Source organism: Vulpes lagopus, chromosome 13 (assembly GCF_018345385.1).
Source record: "Vulpes lagopus strain Blue_001 chromosome 13, ASM1834538v1, whole genome shotgun sequence".
Lineage (NCBI taxonomy): Eukaryota > Metazoa > Chordata > Mammalia > Carnivora > Canidae > Vulpes > Vulpes lagopus.
In genome coordinates, this window is record NC_054836.1 from 17919924 (window position 1) to 17935820 (window position 15897).

A 15897-nucleotide genomic window follows, 5' to 3' on the forward strand; every position below is an offset into this window, starting at 1 on the left:
AACCCCATAGACTCTTAGGTCTCTATCTGAAATTTAGAATACAAAATGGGAGCACTAGCTCATCTAGGTCCAGGAGCACTTTCTTGGCTAGATAGCAAAAGCTGTTGGTCAGTAGTTAAAGGATATACTCATTACTCATTGGGTTCTGAACACCAGGAGTAGCTCAATACGTACACTCCTCTATCTATTGTTCTGTCCTCTAAGTGTAGGGAATGATGTATAAGGCCAAGTATTACTAGAGTCAATCTCAGAATACAAGTCCTTATTTTCAGTGAGATATTTTATATATGCATGGCACATTCAATACTTATTGGAAGCATATGTCTAGATGAATTGAGAGGCTTCAAAGGCTGCATTCAAATGAACATTTAAAAGATGGCAGATTGAAAGTGTGTGGATCAGATCCTTTCTCTGTGTAAAAGAAACGAAGACATTCCAGAATCAAAAGCCACCAACTGCTGCAGGTGTGGAAGTGAAAGCTGCAGATAGATTATGGCCTTTTGCCCCGTGTGGTTGTGGCACATGATGCTGAACCTGATGCTGTGCCTACCACCCAGCAGACCACCCAGTGGACAGGTCATGTCTTTCATCAGCACCATATGAACAACTTTGTACCACATGAACTTACCAGAAGGAGGTCTTTGCCTTGTTCATCAATGTCTGTCACAAACTTCTCAATCGGTTGAGGAGATTTTGAGTGGAAAGCCTGCCTGGGTAGGGCGACATCTCTAGGCCAGTCCTCTTCTCCTGGGAGTCCAATTACGCTACAAAAGAACCATGTGTGAACATACGCATTAGCTGCTGTACTGAAGCTATTTTCCCACCAAGATCCGGAGGCAGGGGACACAGAGCCAAGGGAGCTCCTCGCTTGTATGATCGGCAGGATGCTCATCTCCATCCTACTGCAATATAGTGAACAGAGGCTAGAGGACGATCTCACAGAGTTGTGAAATTCACTGGGAAGACCTAAGAGATCACTCTGGTGGCAGATACTAAATGTATGAGATGATGCAGAAATAGGAAATATTATATTACTAGTAAGTCCTAACATACTGACAGAATAGGACCTATATATTCCAAGGAGGCCCACATGGGCATATATTTTCCTTTGTGCCCAGGAGTGCTTTTTGTGTTCTGATTTAACACTCTCATATTCACATGTTTTTATGATGCTCATCTAGCATGATTCATTAACACATAAATCTGGTTGCACTTTTGGTTAAAGAATAATTCCCCAAACAGTAATTACATACATTAGAATCAGACCAAAAAAGAGGCTAAAAGGTATGTTAATCTGCAGCAAATGGTTTTATAATTTATCAAATCATATTAATTTAATTTATTTATATTTTATATTATAAAACTTTTTTTTTTTACTTTAAAATATTTTATTTATTTAAGAGATAGAGGGTGAGCAAGTGGCAAGGGAACAAAGGGAGAGGGCAAGCAGACTCTATGCTGAGCACAGAGCCGGACGCACAGACCTGAGCGTCCTGAGATCATGTCCTGAGCAGAAATTTAAAGCTGCCAGATGATTAACTGACCCACCCAAGCACGCTACAAAACTGTCTTAGGGTATTCCAAAGTGAGCAAACAATAAATACAGTATCATTTAGGTTTCCCCTAAAAATTATTCTGGGATCAGAAACGTGGAGAGAGGATCAAGTGATACAGAAACAGCACAGGCATTGTGTGCCAACTATATTCAAATACAAAACATAAATTAAAAAAAAAAAAACAGTGCAGTGTATATTCAAATACAAAACATAAATTAAAAAAAAAAAAACAGTGCAGGCTTTGGAAAAGACAGACCTGGGTTCAAATTCTGCACCTACCACTTACTGGTAGGTAAGGACATATTACTTAACTTCTGTGAGCCGCAGTGTCTTTATTTATTTAACAATCATGATTTACAGTGATAATTCATTATCATATGAGGAAAATAATGTTATTAATCTAAAATGTACAGGCAATGCATCACTACCACACTAAAAATATGAACTGTGTCCTATTGGTGTGTGACTTGAGGTTCTTCAGAAATATTAATAGGTCAGTGGCTTTCCACAACTTAGACACTCTGGAAATTAAAAAAAAAAAAGACTTTCTTTCTTTTCTTCCTCCCTTCCTTCTTTTCTTTTCTTTCTTCCTTCCTTCTTTTTTTCCCTTTCTTTTCTTTCTTCCTTCCTTCCTTTCTTCCTTCTTTCTTTTCTTTCTCTCTCTCTTTCTTTCTTTCTTCTTTCTTCCTTCTTTTCTTTCTTCCTTCTTTCTTTTCTTTCTCTTTTCTTTCTTCTTTCTTTCTTTCTTTCTTTCTTTCTTTCTTTCTTTCTTTCTTTCTTTCTTTCTTTCTTTCTTTCTTTCTTTCTTTCTTTCTTTCTTCTTCTTTTTTTCTTTCCCTCCCTTCCTTCCTTCCTTCCTCCCTTCCTTCCTTGTCTGTCTCTCCCTTCCTTCCCTCCCTCCCTCCTTTCTTCTTCTTCTTCTTCTTCTTCTTCTTCGAGAGAGAGAGAGAGAGAGAGAGAGAGAAAGAGAGAGAGAGGGCTCACTTGCACAGGAGGTTGGGGTTGGAGGAGAGATAAGCAGACTCTGTACTCAGCATGGAGCCTGATGGTAGGGGGCAGGGGGCAAGCCCATGACCCTGAGATCATGACCCATTGGAAACCAAGAGTGGACTGCTCAATGGACCGAATCACCCAGGTGTCCCTACACTATGGAAGTACTATTTAAAGTTTATAGAGGGATCCTGGGTGGCTCAGTGGTTGAGCATCTGCCTTCAGCTCAGGTCACAATCCTGGATCCTGGGATTGAGTCCCATACTGGGCTCCTCACAGGGAGCTTTCTTCTCCCTCTGCCTATGTCTTTGCCTCTCTCTGTGTCTCTCATGCATAAATAAATAAAATCTTAAAAAAAAGTTTATGTATAGATAGTAAGTAGGTTTGAACAGGGGAAATCAGAGGATGCAAGAACTTGTATCTCACTTATAGACTCTGATTAACTCCAAACTAAAATGTTATAATTTAGTGGACAGAATATAATGGCTATTTAAATTGACTAGACTTTTTTTTCTTTTTAAGATTTTATTTTGAAGTCATCCTACACCCAATGTGGGGCCCGAACTTACAACCCTGACAACAAGTCATATGTTCTACCAACTGAGCCAGCCAGGTGGCCCCTGACCAAAATTCTTTTTTTAAAGATTTTAATTTTTTATTCATGAGAGACAGAGAGAGAGAGAGAGAGAGAGAGAGAGAGAGAGAGAGAGAGGCGGAGACACAGGCAGAGGGAGAAGCAGGGTCCATGCAGGGACCTGATGCAGGACTTGATCCCAGGACCCCAGGACCACACCCTGGGCTGAAGGCAGGTGCGAAACTGCTAAGCCACCCAGGGATCCCCCCAAATATTTCAATTACAGTTAGAAATGGTGCCAGCCTGCATTAGGGTCTTCTCCTTGGCCTGCACTCATTGGGACAAAGGTTGAGAAAATGTGTTCTCCTGAATGGATTTCCAGGTGTCAGAAGATGTGGTGACGAATGTCACAGGTTCTCTGTAAGGCTTTGTTCCCCCTTCGCTTCCCTCAACAGAGCCCAGGTCCCACACTTCCCCTGAAACAGACACCTGGATCATAATTGCACCTGTCAAGGGGTGTCTGGGGAAAGACACTGAAATCCTACATCTGTTGGATATGCTAGGAGAGCCATGTTGTTGAGGCAAAGAAAGGCAGATTCATGGACATATTTACCAGAACAAGTGAGAGGAAATGACAACTTGGGCAATATACAAATTTGCTTAATAAAGCGAGATCTAGAATAAGAATAAAAAGAAAAAAGATACCACTATTAGTTATTAAGACATAAATGTGTATGCTTGGAAAGAATGGGATAGGCAGACGAAGAAAAATAGAATGCTTATGAAAGAACTTTAATAATTTCCTTCATTTTTAGCTTCTTAGCCACTTTTATATCATTTTTTTTGCATATCATCACTAGTCATCTAGAAATCAATTATAAAACACTTAGTAATAATTTCAAATCTTTTAAAAAATCTTTCTTAGAATATATTTATATTGAAATAAATCTGGTGATATGGGTAGCTGAATGCCAAAAGCAAAAAAGAGTATCTGTGTGTATATGTATGTGTGGTGTATAATTATACATATATGTGTACGTAGCTACCTATATAAATAACTTTCAAAAGTATTTAAAAATCTATCACCTCCTCTGATTCCATAATGATCTCATGAGATGTGTAGGTCAGTTGTTACTTCCTTTTTTATAGCCGTAGAAACGAAGGGATGAGGAGTGAAATCAACTGCCAAAGTCACACACAATGAGTTCAGCCACAGAGTGAGAGTGAACCCAGCTCTCCTTTATTCCAAATCCAATATTTTGTTTCCATTTAACTATGACTCTGTTTTGAAAAATGCTCTAAAATGTCACGAGCTAAATGCATTCAGTTTCACTTTCAAAGTACTTGCTGTTCTTTGAAAGTATAAATCTTTCTAAATACAGAAACATTTCTCCCCATAAGAGAATGTGAATATGGCTTTCCTAAAAAAGCTCCCCCAAACTCCCCCAAAATTTCACTTTAATATCCAGTATGAACTTTTATGGCTCATATATGAGTCTTGTGAAACTCTGATAGGTCCATTAAAAAGTGCTTACATCAAGTTTCAGTATTTGGACAGCTGAATATAAGCCTTAAAAGTTGACACTTGTAAAGACTGATGGCACAAAATAGACTGATGGCACAAAATAGACTAATGGCACAAAATCTATAAATGGCAGTAGGGACAGAAATCATTTTTCAAGTACTTCAGAAATGACACTAGGGTGCAGCATTGGCCCTTTTCTTTGTGTCAAAGTAACAAATGCAAAGTAAACAGAACATAATTTCAGTGTAACAAAGCCAGAAACCAAGAAGTGAATTCTAAAGGCATAAAACATATAGAACTTTAGGGCTTCTTTTGTGCTGGCAACCTGGGGTATCAGGCCTTTGCCAAAAGTGGAACTGGTTATCCCTTGGAAGCAAGTCAAACGTGTTTGCTGGAGGTTCTTTTGGGTCCATCTCACCGGCTTCAGATACTGAGGGGCACTAACAACGTTAACAAGTTTGCAGATCCTGGGTGGACAGAGTGCCCAGGTGACATCAACAGGGAAAAGGTGGTGATGGGTTTCAAGGGCTGGCAAGCTGTCTTCAGCCAAGATCACTATTCCTTCTAACATAGTCACTGGTATGTCTGACTGTCCCAGTTACTGCTTCAACAAGGTTTTCACTGCACACAGATTATATTCAACAGTAACGGGGAAGAACTGATGGGGGTTCATCATTGTATGAGCAAAGAAGTTGACACCTAGGAGCAAGAAAACAGGAGTTTTGTCCTGAATCTGTCCATCTTCTGGAGAAGGGGGAGGAGGGGGAGGAGGAAGAAGAGGAGGAGGAGTGGCAGTCTCAGCAGCTGCCCTGGACCAGGGAAGGCCCCACACAATAAAACCAGCAAATATTTTTCAGGCCTTGAAGCCACGGGGTTCTGATTCCACGGTGGTACTAACAAGTTTAGTAGACAGCTTTCCAGTCACTAAAAGAACAAATTCAGGTTCCGGGTTTATTCCAACCGTCTTCAGTAGTCATGCTTGAGTAGATAGTATCAATAAATTAATTATTTTCTTTAGGGGTAGTTTTCACCAGTTTGACGGACTGAAAATAACATAAAAATCACTGGGATTTTTATAAAATGTTACAGACCAATGATGAGGGCTATTTTTGGTTCTAGAACTCCCACTTTTTTCTTACTTCACTCCAATTCTGATGGGGCTTGGCAAATGCATCATGTATCCCAAGAGGATGCCATTCTTTATGCTCTGTGAGAGGAAAAGTCCCGTCTCAACATTCTAGAAACATGAAAGCATATATATGCCCACAGGCACAAACATGTAGATATGAATGCAACTCTGCAAATCATCAACAAGATAAGTGACAGACAATTAGAACCAAAGAATTTGAGCGCAAGAAAGGAGATCTTACAATTTACGTCTAACGCTTCATGACTCAGGAGAAATTAAGGAACAAAAAGGTTAAGTGATTAATGATGAATTATAATCATAGCTGCCATTCTTTTTTTTTTTTTTTTTCATAGCTGCCATTCTTAAAGCATTCAGGCACTGTGTAAGTACTTTACGGGCATTTTAAATGACTTTCTCAAGATTGCAAAGTTATGTAGCAACAGACATACAATGAGAAGCTAGGATTCTCATTTCTTACTTCTAGTGCTCCAAAGAAAAATGGGTAGTGTAGCATACCATCCAAAACAAAACAATGCAAAACCAATCTAGATGACTCAATGGGGATAGTCAATGGGAACAGGAAGCCCAGTGGGCAAGGATGGGTTACCAGGCAACCAAACGCTCCACCTCTGATGGTGGATGCATATGAAATGGCCCCAAGCAGACAACACATCTGAATTACAGAATTTGAGCTCAGCCACGTGGAGAAGGAGGATCAGTGGAAAGAGCCACATGAGCAAACACACAAGCTTCCAGAGCAGACCGGTTACGCCACACGCCATGATGGGCTCTGCATAAAACAGCAGGTCTGCCATGGCCCCACTCACCATACACATAATAATAACACTGAGGCAGCAGCTTGGGGGAGGAAAGACAAGAGATCAACATTTTACATGAATGTCAGAGGAAACGCACTGCAAATGTTTTAATGCTATGAATGCCAACGTGAAATTACAATTACTACTTACTCCAAGATTTTTCCAAGTTGATCGACGTCTGAACTTCCACGAAAAAGAGGCCTATAAGAATAAAAAGATACATATTAAACAGGGAATATTCTCAGGTTACATTTCAATCATATTGGTCATTACCATTGTTTACAGGAAGCAAAACATTCTTGAAGGGTGAGACATCTTTCCTCTGGTCAATGAAAATTTTCCTTGCATTTGACTTCACGGGAAGGATCCCTCCTAGGTATCTGCTGGTACCTGGCTCTCGCGTCCTATCATCATTCTGGGTATCCTATTCACGCTCACTGCATATACAGGCCCTAGTTTCAAAGTTCTACCTAACTTTGTGATAGGGTGGAATGCATCACTGCCCTTGTCTGAACTGAGGGGTGCGTGGGCTTCTTTGAAACTGTTCTTGGTCAGATTCTTCTCTGAGCACCTTTCCCTCATCTCTCTGCTATCACAGGACTTCCTGCGGGCTCTCCGTCTTCCCATGGGTCCTGATGCTGCAGTGGCATACCTCTGGATCTATTTTTCTGATTTTATCACTTTCCCTTCTTACAATATTAGCCATCATTATGGGCTTCAGAGTTGATTATGAACACACAGCCTCTCAGTGTCTACACTGAGCATTTAACTGGCAATTAAATGAGCTCACTTGGTGACATTGTTGGCATTTTCCCAAGTGGATCAATACTCCTCAAGGGCAAGAACTTCTCCAGTTTGCTCCTGATTTCTGTCATAGTGCTTTACCTGAACAGGTGCTTGGTCAATAAATATTTAATATATTCCTATGGCACACATGTATATTTTTCCTAACCCCTTAATCAATGACTGGCAAACATATTTTTCAACAATAATGTGCCTTAGAAAATATTTATAGCCTATTACCAGGGATCATATTTTTATAATGTTATATATCAGTTATAAATATTATGCATCTATTTTAGAAAAGCCAAAAATGGAATCCTAACAGCTATTATTTCTAGAACCCTAATGTTGAATGTGACATAATGCCATGTGCTCCCCAAACATTATCTCATTTAATTCTCACAAAAATTTCAGGTACAAGGTAGTATTATTATTACTATTTTCTCATGAGCAAATAGGATTGGAGATGTTTTATGACTTACTTAAGGACAAATAACAAAATGCAGACTTAAAATTCAAACAAGGTCTGCCTTGCTCCAAAGCCTATCTGCTTCATTACTAAATTGTAATACTTTTTTTTTTTTTTTTTTGGTTACTAATGTTCTCTACATCATAGATGGTCCCTACAGCTGAGCCTCTAGGGTGAAATGGCACAGAGACAGTGTGAAGAGCCCTTTATAGAGAACCTGTGTTTTCACAAGCAAGTGCCTATGGGATTCTGTACTTAAGACTGCTTTGCATATGTCCAAGGTGTCTTTAAATTCTTGCCCTGCTTTAACAAAGAACAAAGCAATTCACCAGACTGACTGAAGTTCTCTATTCTTTCCATAAACTTATTGTCTGATGGCTCTTCTACATTTTTTTAATTGTTTTTGTTTAAAGATTTTATTTTTAATGAATCTCTATACCCAACCTGGGGCTTGAACTTACAACCCTGAGATCAAGAGTCGTACACTCTACTGACTGAACCAGCTAGGTGTCCCTTAGTGAAGTTTTATTATTTTTTATTTTATTTTATTTTTATTTTTTAAAGATTTTTTATTTATTCATGTGAGACACAGAGAAAGAGAGAGAGAGGCAGAGACACAGGCAGAGGGAAAAGCGGGTCCATGCAGGGAGCCCGATGTGGGACTCGATCCCGGGGCTCCAGGATCACGTCCTGGGCCGAAGGCAGGCGCCAAACCATTGAGCCACCCAGGGATCCCCCATGAAGTTTTAAATTTTAATTCCAGTATTGTTGATACACAGTGTTAGGCCCTTCTAGATTTTTACATTCCTCCCCCAGTGCAATTTTTTACAACTGTTTTGGTCACATCTTAATTGATACACCATTTTTTTTCCCCTTCCAAAGTACAGAACTTGGGTTGCACAGAAAACAGTGCTCTTTCTTTTCAAACTCATTTTTCCTTAATGTTAAAAGCATGAAATTATATAACGAAGTATATCCAGCATTATGAGGTTTGGACAGACGCAAATCACCCATCTTTGTTTAGCAGGTATCTCAGATGGCTCGAGTGATGGGCATGTCAGGTCAGCAAGCACAGAGGGAACAGAGGGATCATGTTTAATCTGATGAGCTGGTTAAGCAGCTTTGTAAATATGCCAAGCCCCTCACCCTTCATGAAGAAGACTGGTATCCACAGTGAAATTATCTGAGGATCATGGAGCAGTTTAAAATCAACTGGCCATGGCCACTGGGAAACAAATAAAGCAGACTGACTTGAGTGGATCTTGTTCCCAGGCAAAAGCAGGAGACCATCTCTCTCTCCTGAGGTGGACACTGAGACCAGGGCCTGAGGAGGCTCAGCTGCAGCAGCAGCTCACACCCCTCACTGGTTTGGTTTTCAGCTACCTTTTTGTTTTTCTCCCATGGCAATATTGGAACTTTTTTTTTTTTTTTTTTTTTGCTAGCTCCACAGTGTGTTTAAGCAAGGGCTTGGATATTTTATCTTATGTTTGCTGCATGTTGTAGCAGAGGGCTTTTAAATCATGCAGTCTACCATACTTCCAGAACCTAGTCTTACCTCTATTGGCGGGACTTGGCTCACAGAATGAAATGACCCTTACATCCTTGACTTAGAATTAGCCCAGTAAATTGGCCTGCTTTAATGAGTTTAAGAAGCAGAAAGGTCTGAATCATAACCACTTCTCTGTGACCTGCTATGGGGAATACTAGAAACTTGGAAGCAACAATTCAGTGTATAGAATGTCAGAATGACATTTGCCCATAAGAAGACCTGGCATGTGACTATGAGGTCTATTAATTTGGCTTTATGACAGATATGGATTGGCATAAATTATATAGAACCACTAAGTCCTCACTGCATGCAATGAACTCCTATGAAATAGATCTCTGTGATGTAAAAACATAATCAGTTACAAGATAATGGAAATGAATCACATGAAAGGGGGTAACAGGCCTAATTGCAAATGATACTCCTAGTTGACCAAAAGGCTGGTCATCAATGTGACCAAATTCTTAGGACCATCCATTCAGTTTTGTGCTGACAATTCTCAAGTTTGTAGGAGCTGGTTTTGTGACAGAAGATGCTACGTTCATTAGAAGCATGGAGAGTTACAGTGGATTTAGAGGCAAGATGAAAGTTTTCATCATGATGAATTCTTGGGGTGCTATGATATAATACAGAAATGTAAGAATAAGATTGTTCAGTTATATGATACAATCTGTCTATGAATAAGGCTCCATGGTCAAAAGTCTTGGCTGTCAGGTCTCTGACCTGTGTGCATCATGTACTGAGGATTGTATTTTCACTGAGGCTGTTCTGAATATTTCTTCCTCCCTCAGATGAGCTGAGTTAAATATCCTTTAATTCATATAATTTATGCCATATTTTAGGTGGACAATTATGGACATTTTTGGCTACATTCTTTGGTTTGGTGGTGAGGGAGAGTTTAATTCTACTGGCTTGAATAATTTTATAATTGTAGCAATGATTCAGCTAAAACACACACATACATGAGTCAAACTTGGCTGCTTCTTTATAACCATGACACAAGGCTGAGCTGGAAGGAAGTAAAGGGTGGAAGGACCAACATGGGGGAGAATAAGACCCAGAAAGATTGAGACACTGAGACTGGGCTAGAGATGGCCAGACAGAGAGACAATGTGAGGAAGTCCAAAATAACTCTGAGCTCCGTTTCTTCCTATTACCTAAACATCTACCTCTCCTGGAAATCCTAGGGTGTATTTATATGGGCCTGTCATAAAGACTGAAGATGAAAAGGGAATATATATTACAGAGGTTTTATATTTTTATATTTTAGAGGTTCATAAAAATTAAAAAGGCATGCATTTTTTTGAGTTATTGCAGGGAGAGGATCCACTAAGCTATCCTCAAAGCCTTCCAGGTGACATACTTACTAATTTTTTAAAACTAATTACTTAAAAGTAAAATTAACAAAAGAGATATTCTACTGAAAGCAGTACATGTGAAGCCTAGTTTCATATTTTTCAAAACATTTTTTCTTTATATACACATTTTTTTGGGGGGTTAACCAGCAAGAACATCCCCACATAAAAACTGCAATTGTTTTACTGGATTGATATACTAAAAAGTTCCTTTATTATATGGGTCATTACTTAAGGTGAGTAACTTTTATGCAGTTTACTCTATCAAAAACTATAATTAATTACTTCAGATGACTTTTCAGTAGTTTAAACCAAGTGTTTGGGTAAATGGTGTACAAACATTATCTACTAAAGGCCTTCGCTGAATCTACATTTCATGGATCCATTCCTAATTTTATACATTTCTTTTCTCTTTACATAGCCTATGACCTTCCTTCTTCCTCAGAAGATTTTCTCCATGCTTGTTTCTTGGGACTATTACACCCATTTGCATTAACCTCTCTCTCAGTTTCTCATGGCCTCAACCTCTTTTCTATTTGAATTACCACATTAACTACTAGAGGACCCTACCGGAAGACTATGCCATTCTACCCTTTGAATCCAATTTATTTGACAAATAATATCTAGGGGGAAAATATCTGAAACTGAACATTGCTATGTTTTTACGGAAGAGAAATTTAGGTTATTTCCAAGTATTTTCTTCAAATATCTTCCTTCACTATTATACTTGATAATAGTTAATGCTGATAAGATAACTTTCTGCAAACAATAAATTTTAATTTATACATATAAGCATTTTTTAACTAAGAGGAGATTATTGTAAATAAAACAACAAATTGCATTCATTTCAAACCGTAGCAAAGTCAATTTTCTTCTAAAATGACTGTGGGCACTCTCATGCCAAATTAAGTATGGTTCTTGGGGTTTTCATTAGCAAGGATTTTTCCCAAAGCTTTTCTGAATTTGTGAGAGTTTCAGCCTTAATGCACACAAACCCTGTCCAACATGTTGATTTTTTTCTGGATATTTTTTGACTGGGGAAGGGGCATATGAACTGTTCTGGGTGACTCCCTACCTGGCTTATTTCTTTCTGAATGGCCTTAGGAAAGTCACTTAGTCTCTCTGAATCTTATTTGCTTTATCTGTAAAACGTCCAGTTTATAGTAGAGCTACAATAAGTGGCAACTAAACACATACATACTTTCTCATACTCATACATGGTAGATACCTCTGTTGTTTGTGGCCATTATTGTACACAAATGATAAAATATTTCATGCAGTGAACAAGAAAGGAAGGGGATACTTGTCACCACATGGTAGATTCCCAAATCATATTAATGGCTAATAATTCTTCCTCTCGGGTCACTATTCCCTACACCTGTTAGAACTCTTACACATTTATCATCAGGAAAAGAATGAATGTCAACATTTCCAATAAGCTTTGATTAATTTTGGATTGGCAATATCATTTCTTCCTCTGTACATAGTTTTTTAGCAACACTCACCAACGTCTTTTAAGCATGAACTGAATTTTCTTGGGTCAAATTACAAAGGGTACCAAGTTTCAGATTCCATGCCTTTTTAAACACACTAAAAGAATATATAAATATCATTCATAACCTCAATAAACAGTGGAAAACATTTAGAAGTAGAGTATGTTTTCTAGCAGATGAGACGTGTATGCTGATATGTCTGTCATAGAAAGGAAATGATTCATGCATAAGGGAAGATGAAAGGTTTTGTTTAGTTACAATACTTTCATTGTACTAAAAAGATGAGGAAGTCATGGATCACCCTATAGAACACCTCTGCAACCTGCATTTGACCTGCCGTTACACTTTCACTGCCATCTTTCTTGATGAACAGAGGAATTGTCCATGTTCATAATGTGACCTTTTGAAAAATATTGCTTACTATTTTATACTTGCTCCCATGTTCAGTTCTAGAGAGAGCTGTTATCTGTTAAGTTAAAAATGTTACCTTATCACTATACAATTACCACCTATTCAAATAACCAGATTAAGCAGAAGATCAATTAAGTGATTTGCTTCGTAAACACTGAGTGATCATCCACTAAGCACACATGGCTGCATAGGTGCTGGGAGATAAGCCTTCTCCCCAAATATATATTAAATGTAAATATTATGTAATATATGGTCTTAACATATAATATACATATATTTAAATTATATTACACATTTTAATACAAATATAAAATACATTAAAATGTAAATTTACAGTAGTTATAAGTAAATATACATATTACATACTACCATAATGATCCTTGCCTCTGTGGGAGACAAGAGATACAAATGTAGGATCTTGAAATGAAGTTTATTTCATTTTACTGGTGGGAGATAAAAGCTCAAGATAATAATTTAATCTTCACTTGAATGTTGGGAGGTGGGCCTGATTAACTGCATTTTATATATGAGAAATAAAGAAACTTAACCAAGGAAACTGCTCACTAAGTGGCTAAGCTGGTCTGACTCCTAATGAGGAGCAAACAGAAGCAGTGTTTTAGAAAGATTAATATAGCAAAGGTTTACTGAGTCATTCAGAGGGGATGGGGACAGCTAGGGAGGCCAACGGGGAGGTCAGTGCATGAATGAGATGACAAGGACCTAAACCAGGGGACAAGCAAATGGGAAAGGGCATAAAGACATAAAAGGGAAGGTGATCTGAATTTGGTAAAAGACTGAACACAACTTGGGAGAAACAGCATGGTTTTAAGTTTGCATTATTGGTAAAGCCAGGCTGAATGAGAAAGGTATGGAGACGGTAGTGTGGGGAGAAAACTGGAAGATAACTGACTTAATTTTAAACATATTCCTTTATAACAAAAAATAATGTATAAAACAACACTCTGAAATCTAAAAATGAAAAACATGCAAAAGATAGTTAGGCCTGCCTAGGTATATACCCAACAATACCTGCAATGTATGTGCACACAAACACTTGTACATGAATGCACATAGCAGTATTATTCATAATAGCCAAGAAGTGGAAAAATCCCAAATGTCCATGAACTGACAGTGGGATAACAGAATATCATATAGCCATACAATGGAGTGTCATTCAGAAGGAAAAAACCCCAACACTGTTACTTGCTATATAGTGCCGCATATATGGAATCTGTTTACCTCATCTCTGCATTCCCCCATCTTATGCTAACCTACTTCTATTACTCAGTTACTTGTTGGTCTGCCCAACCAAACTGAAAACTCTCTGAAGCCAGGGCCAAACCTTACTTGCTTTAGTATCCAGGGCACATAATTTACCCCTGCTTTGTTCATGACTGGCACTCATTTAATAAACAGGAATGGTTACTGTTCCTCCCACTGAGAAGGCTTTCTCTCCCTTCTTCCCATCAACCTCGGTCCCTCCCACCTCAAAACTTGTGTCCTTGGTTTCACTCTGGATAATTCAAGTGCAAGCATGTGTGTTTGTGCAGATATGTATATGTGAACAGATGTATGCCCATTTAGAGCCCAGACCGATTTGATTTCTATTATTGTATCTGTTTATGCTGTAACGAATCTGTGGCACTAGAAGACATCATCCTGAAAATAGTGGGTCTTTAAAACAGGGGCTGGTTGACAATGAAGTCTCCTACATCTAAAATCTCACCCAAACCATCAGAGAAGCAGCAAGAGGCATGCAGGATAATAGGAACTTTGCCCTGACGTGCTTTACTTTACCCAGGTATGCAGGTCATGGATGGGCTTCTTGGAAGACAAAGAAAGAGAACGGTTGAGAAGAAGTGCAGCAAAATACAACTGAGAGTGAGGGATTAGAGGGGGTGTGGGTGTGAAGGAGGCTCTTGTAGGAAACCAGCCCAGAAAGGAAGGGGCGCTGGTGGGAAAGAGCATGGGAGAAAAATAAAATTAAAGCCCAAGGAATACAATACAAGGACCCAGGTAAAAAGAAGAATCTGAGATGTAGTTCTGTTGAATGAGCCAGAGACCCAGAGGAAAAAGCATCTCCTACCAGGGAAGGGAGGTACCGCTGACAGGACAGAGCAGATGAATACAGCTTAGAGAGCGTGCTGCCCTCTGTCCACAGCAGGGGACTCTGAGTCTGGTCATTTCCTTACAAATAAATAGCTGAATTAATTTTTCCTTGTTACCAGATGTGAATAATTTATTTCTCCACAGAGGGCTCATATTTTACTGGACTAAGTATGAGTAACTTCCTTGAGAGAGAGAGCAAGCAAGCACAAGAGAGGCAGAGGAAACCCCACCAGTTTTCAATTCAAAATTGAGAATTAAAATTAAATGGGACCTCACCAAACCACTTGAGACTTCTGAAACATTACAAAACTTACAAATTAATATACTTACTGACTTAGTCAATTTTACAGATGACTCAAGAAGCCTAAGTGGTCAGTCAGATAAAAAAAATATTTCTAACCACTTCAACAAGTATTATCTATCATTTGTCAGAAATAATTATTGCTCTTAAATACTTATTCAATTAAAGAGTCGCCTTTCTGTTGTTGCAGAGCTATCTTTTCTTGTCTCAGTTATGGCTCGGGCTGCCATAACAAAATACCATGGGTTGGGTGGCTTACGCAATGGAAATTTATTTCCCATAGTTCAGCAGGCTGGATGTCCTGGATGAAGGTGCTGACAGGGTCAGTGTTTGGTGAAGACTCCCTGGTTTGCAGACGGCCACTTGTTTGCTGCATATTCACGTGGTGGAGAGAGAATAAGTTCCCTTGGGTCTCTCTTCTAAGGGCACTAATGTCACCCCCAAGGGCCTCACCCTCCTGACCTAAATAACCCTAAGTAATCCCAAATCTAATCTCTAAATAATCCCAAAGGTCTGATGTCCAAATAACATCAAAACCAGGGGAAGGGGCTTCCATATCTGAATTTGGTGGTGGTGGTGGTAAGACACAAACGTTCAGTCTGTAACACTTCCTTCCTCACATTACTAAATATAGTATCTTTCTGACCTTTAAAATCAGAAAGCTGGGCAGGTTCTTGTCCAATAGGAGCAACAAACATGATTTGTCTCATTCTGTGTTTGGGGTGCAAGTACTCATTTTATATACTTTTTGGTAAGTTTTCTTGCCAAAGTACATGTTCATGACTCTCACAGTGCCTTCCTTATCTCTGCTCTCCAGTCACATACTTAGCATACAAAT

At 38.9% G+C, this 15897-nt stretch overlaps 1 protein-coding gene across 2 annotated transcripts in view; it reads right to left on the reverse strand.

Moving 5' to 3' along the window:
* The window catches only part of CDK6 (cyclin dependent kinase 6), a 242430-nt gene that overhangs the window by 15034 nt on the left and 211499 nt on the right, over positions 1-15897 (reverse strand). For both annotated transcript variants that reach the window (XM_041727653.1, XM_041727654.1), the window contains exons 6-7: positions 6743-6793; positions 629-764 (exon numbers count right to left, since the gene is read on the reverse strand). In XM_041727653.1, the coding sequence (XP_041583587.1) occupies positions 629-764; positions 6743-6793 (187 nt within the window). The remainder of the gene's footprint in view (positions 1-628; positions 765-6742; positions 6794-15897) is intronic.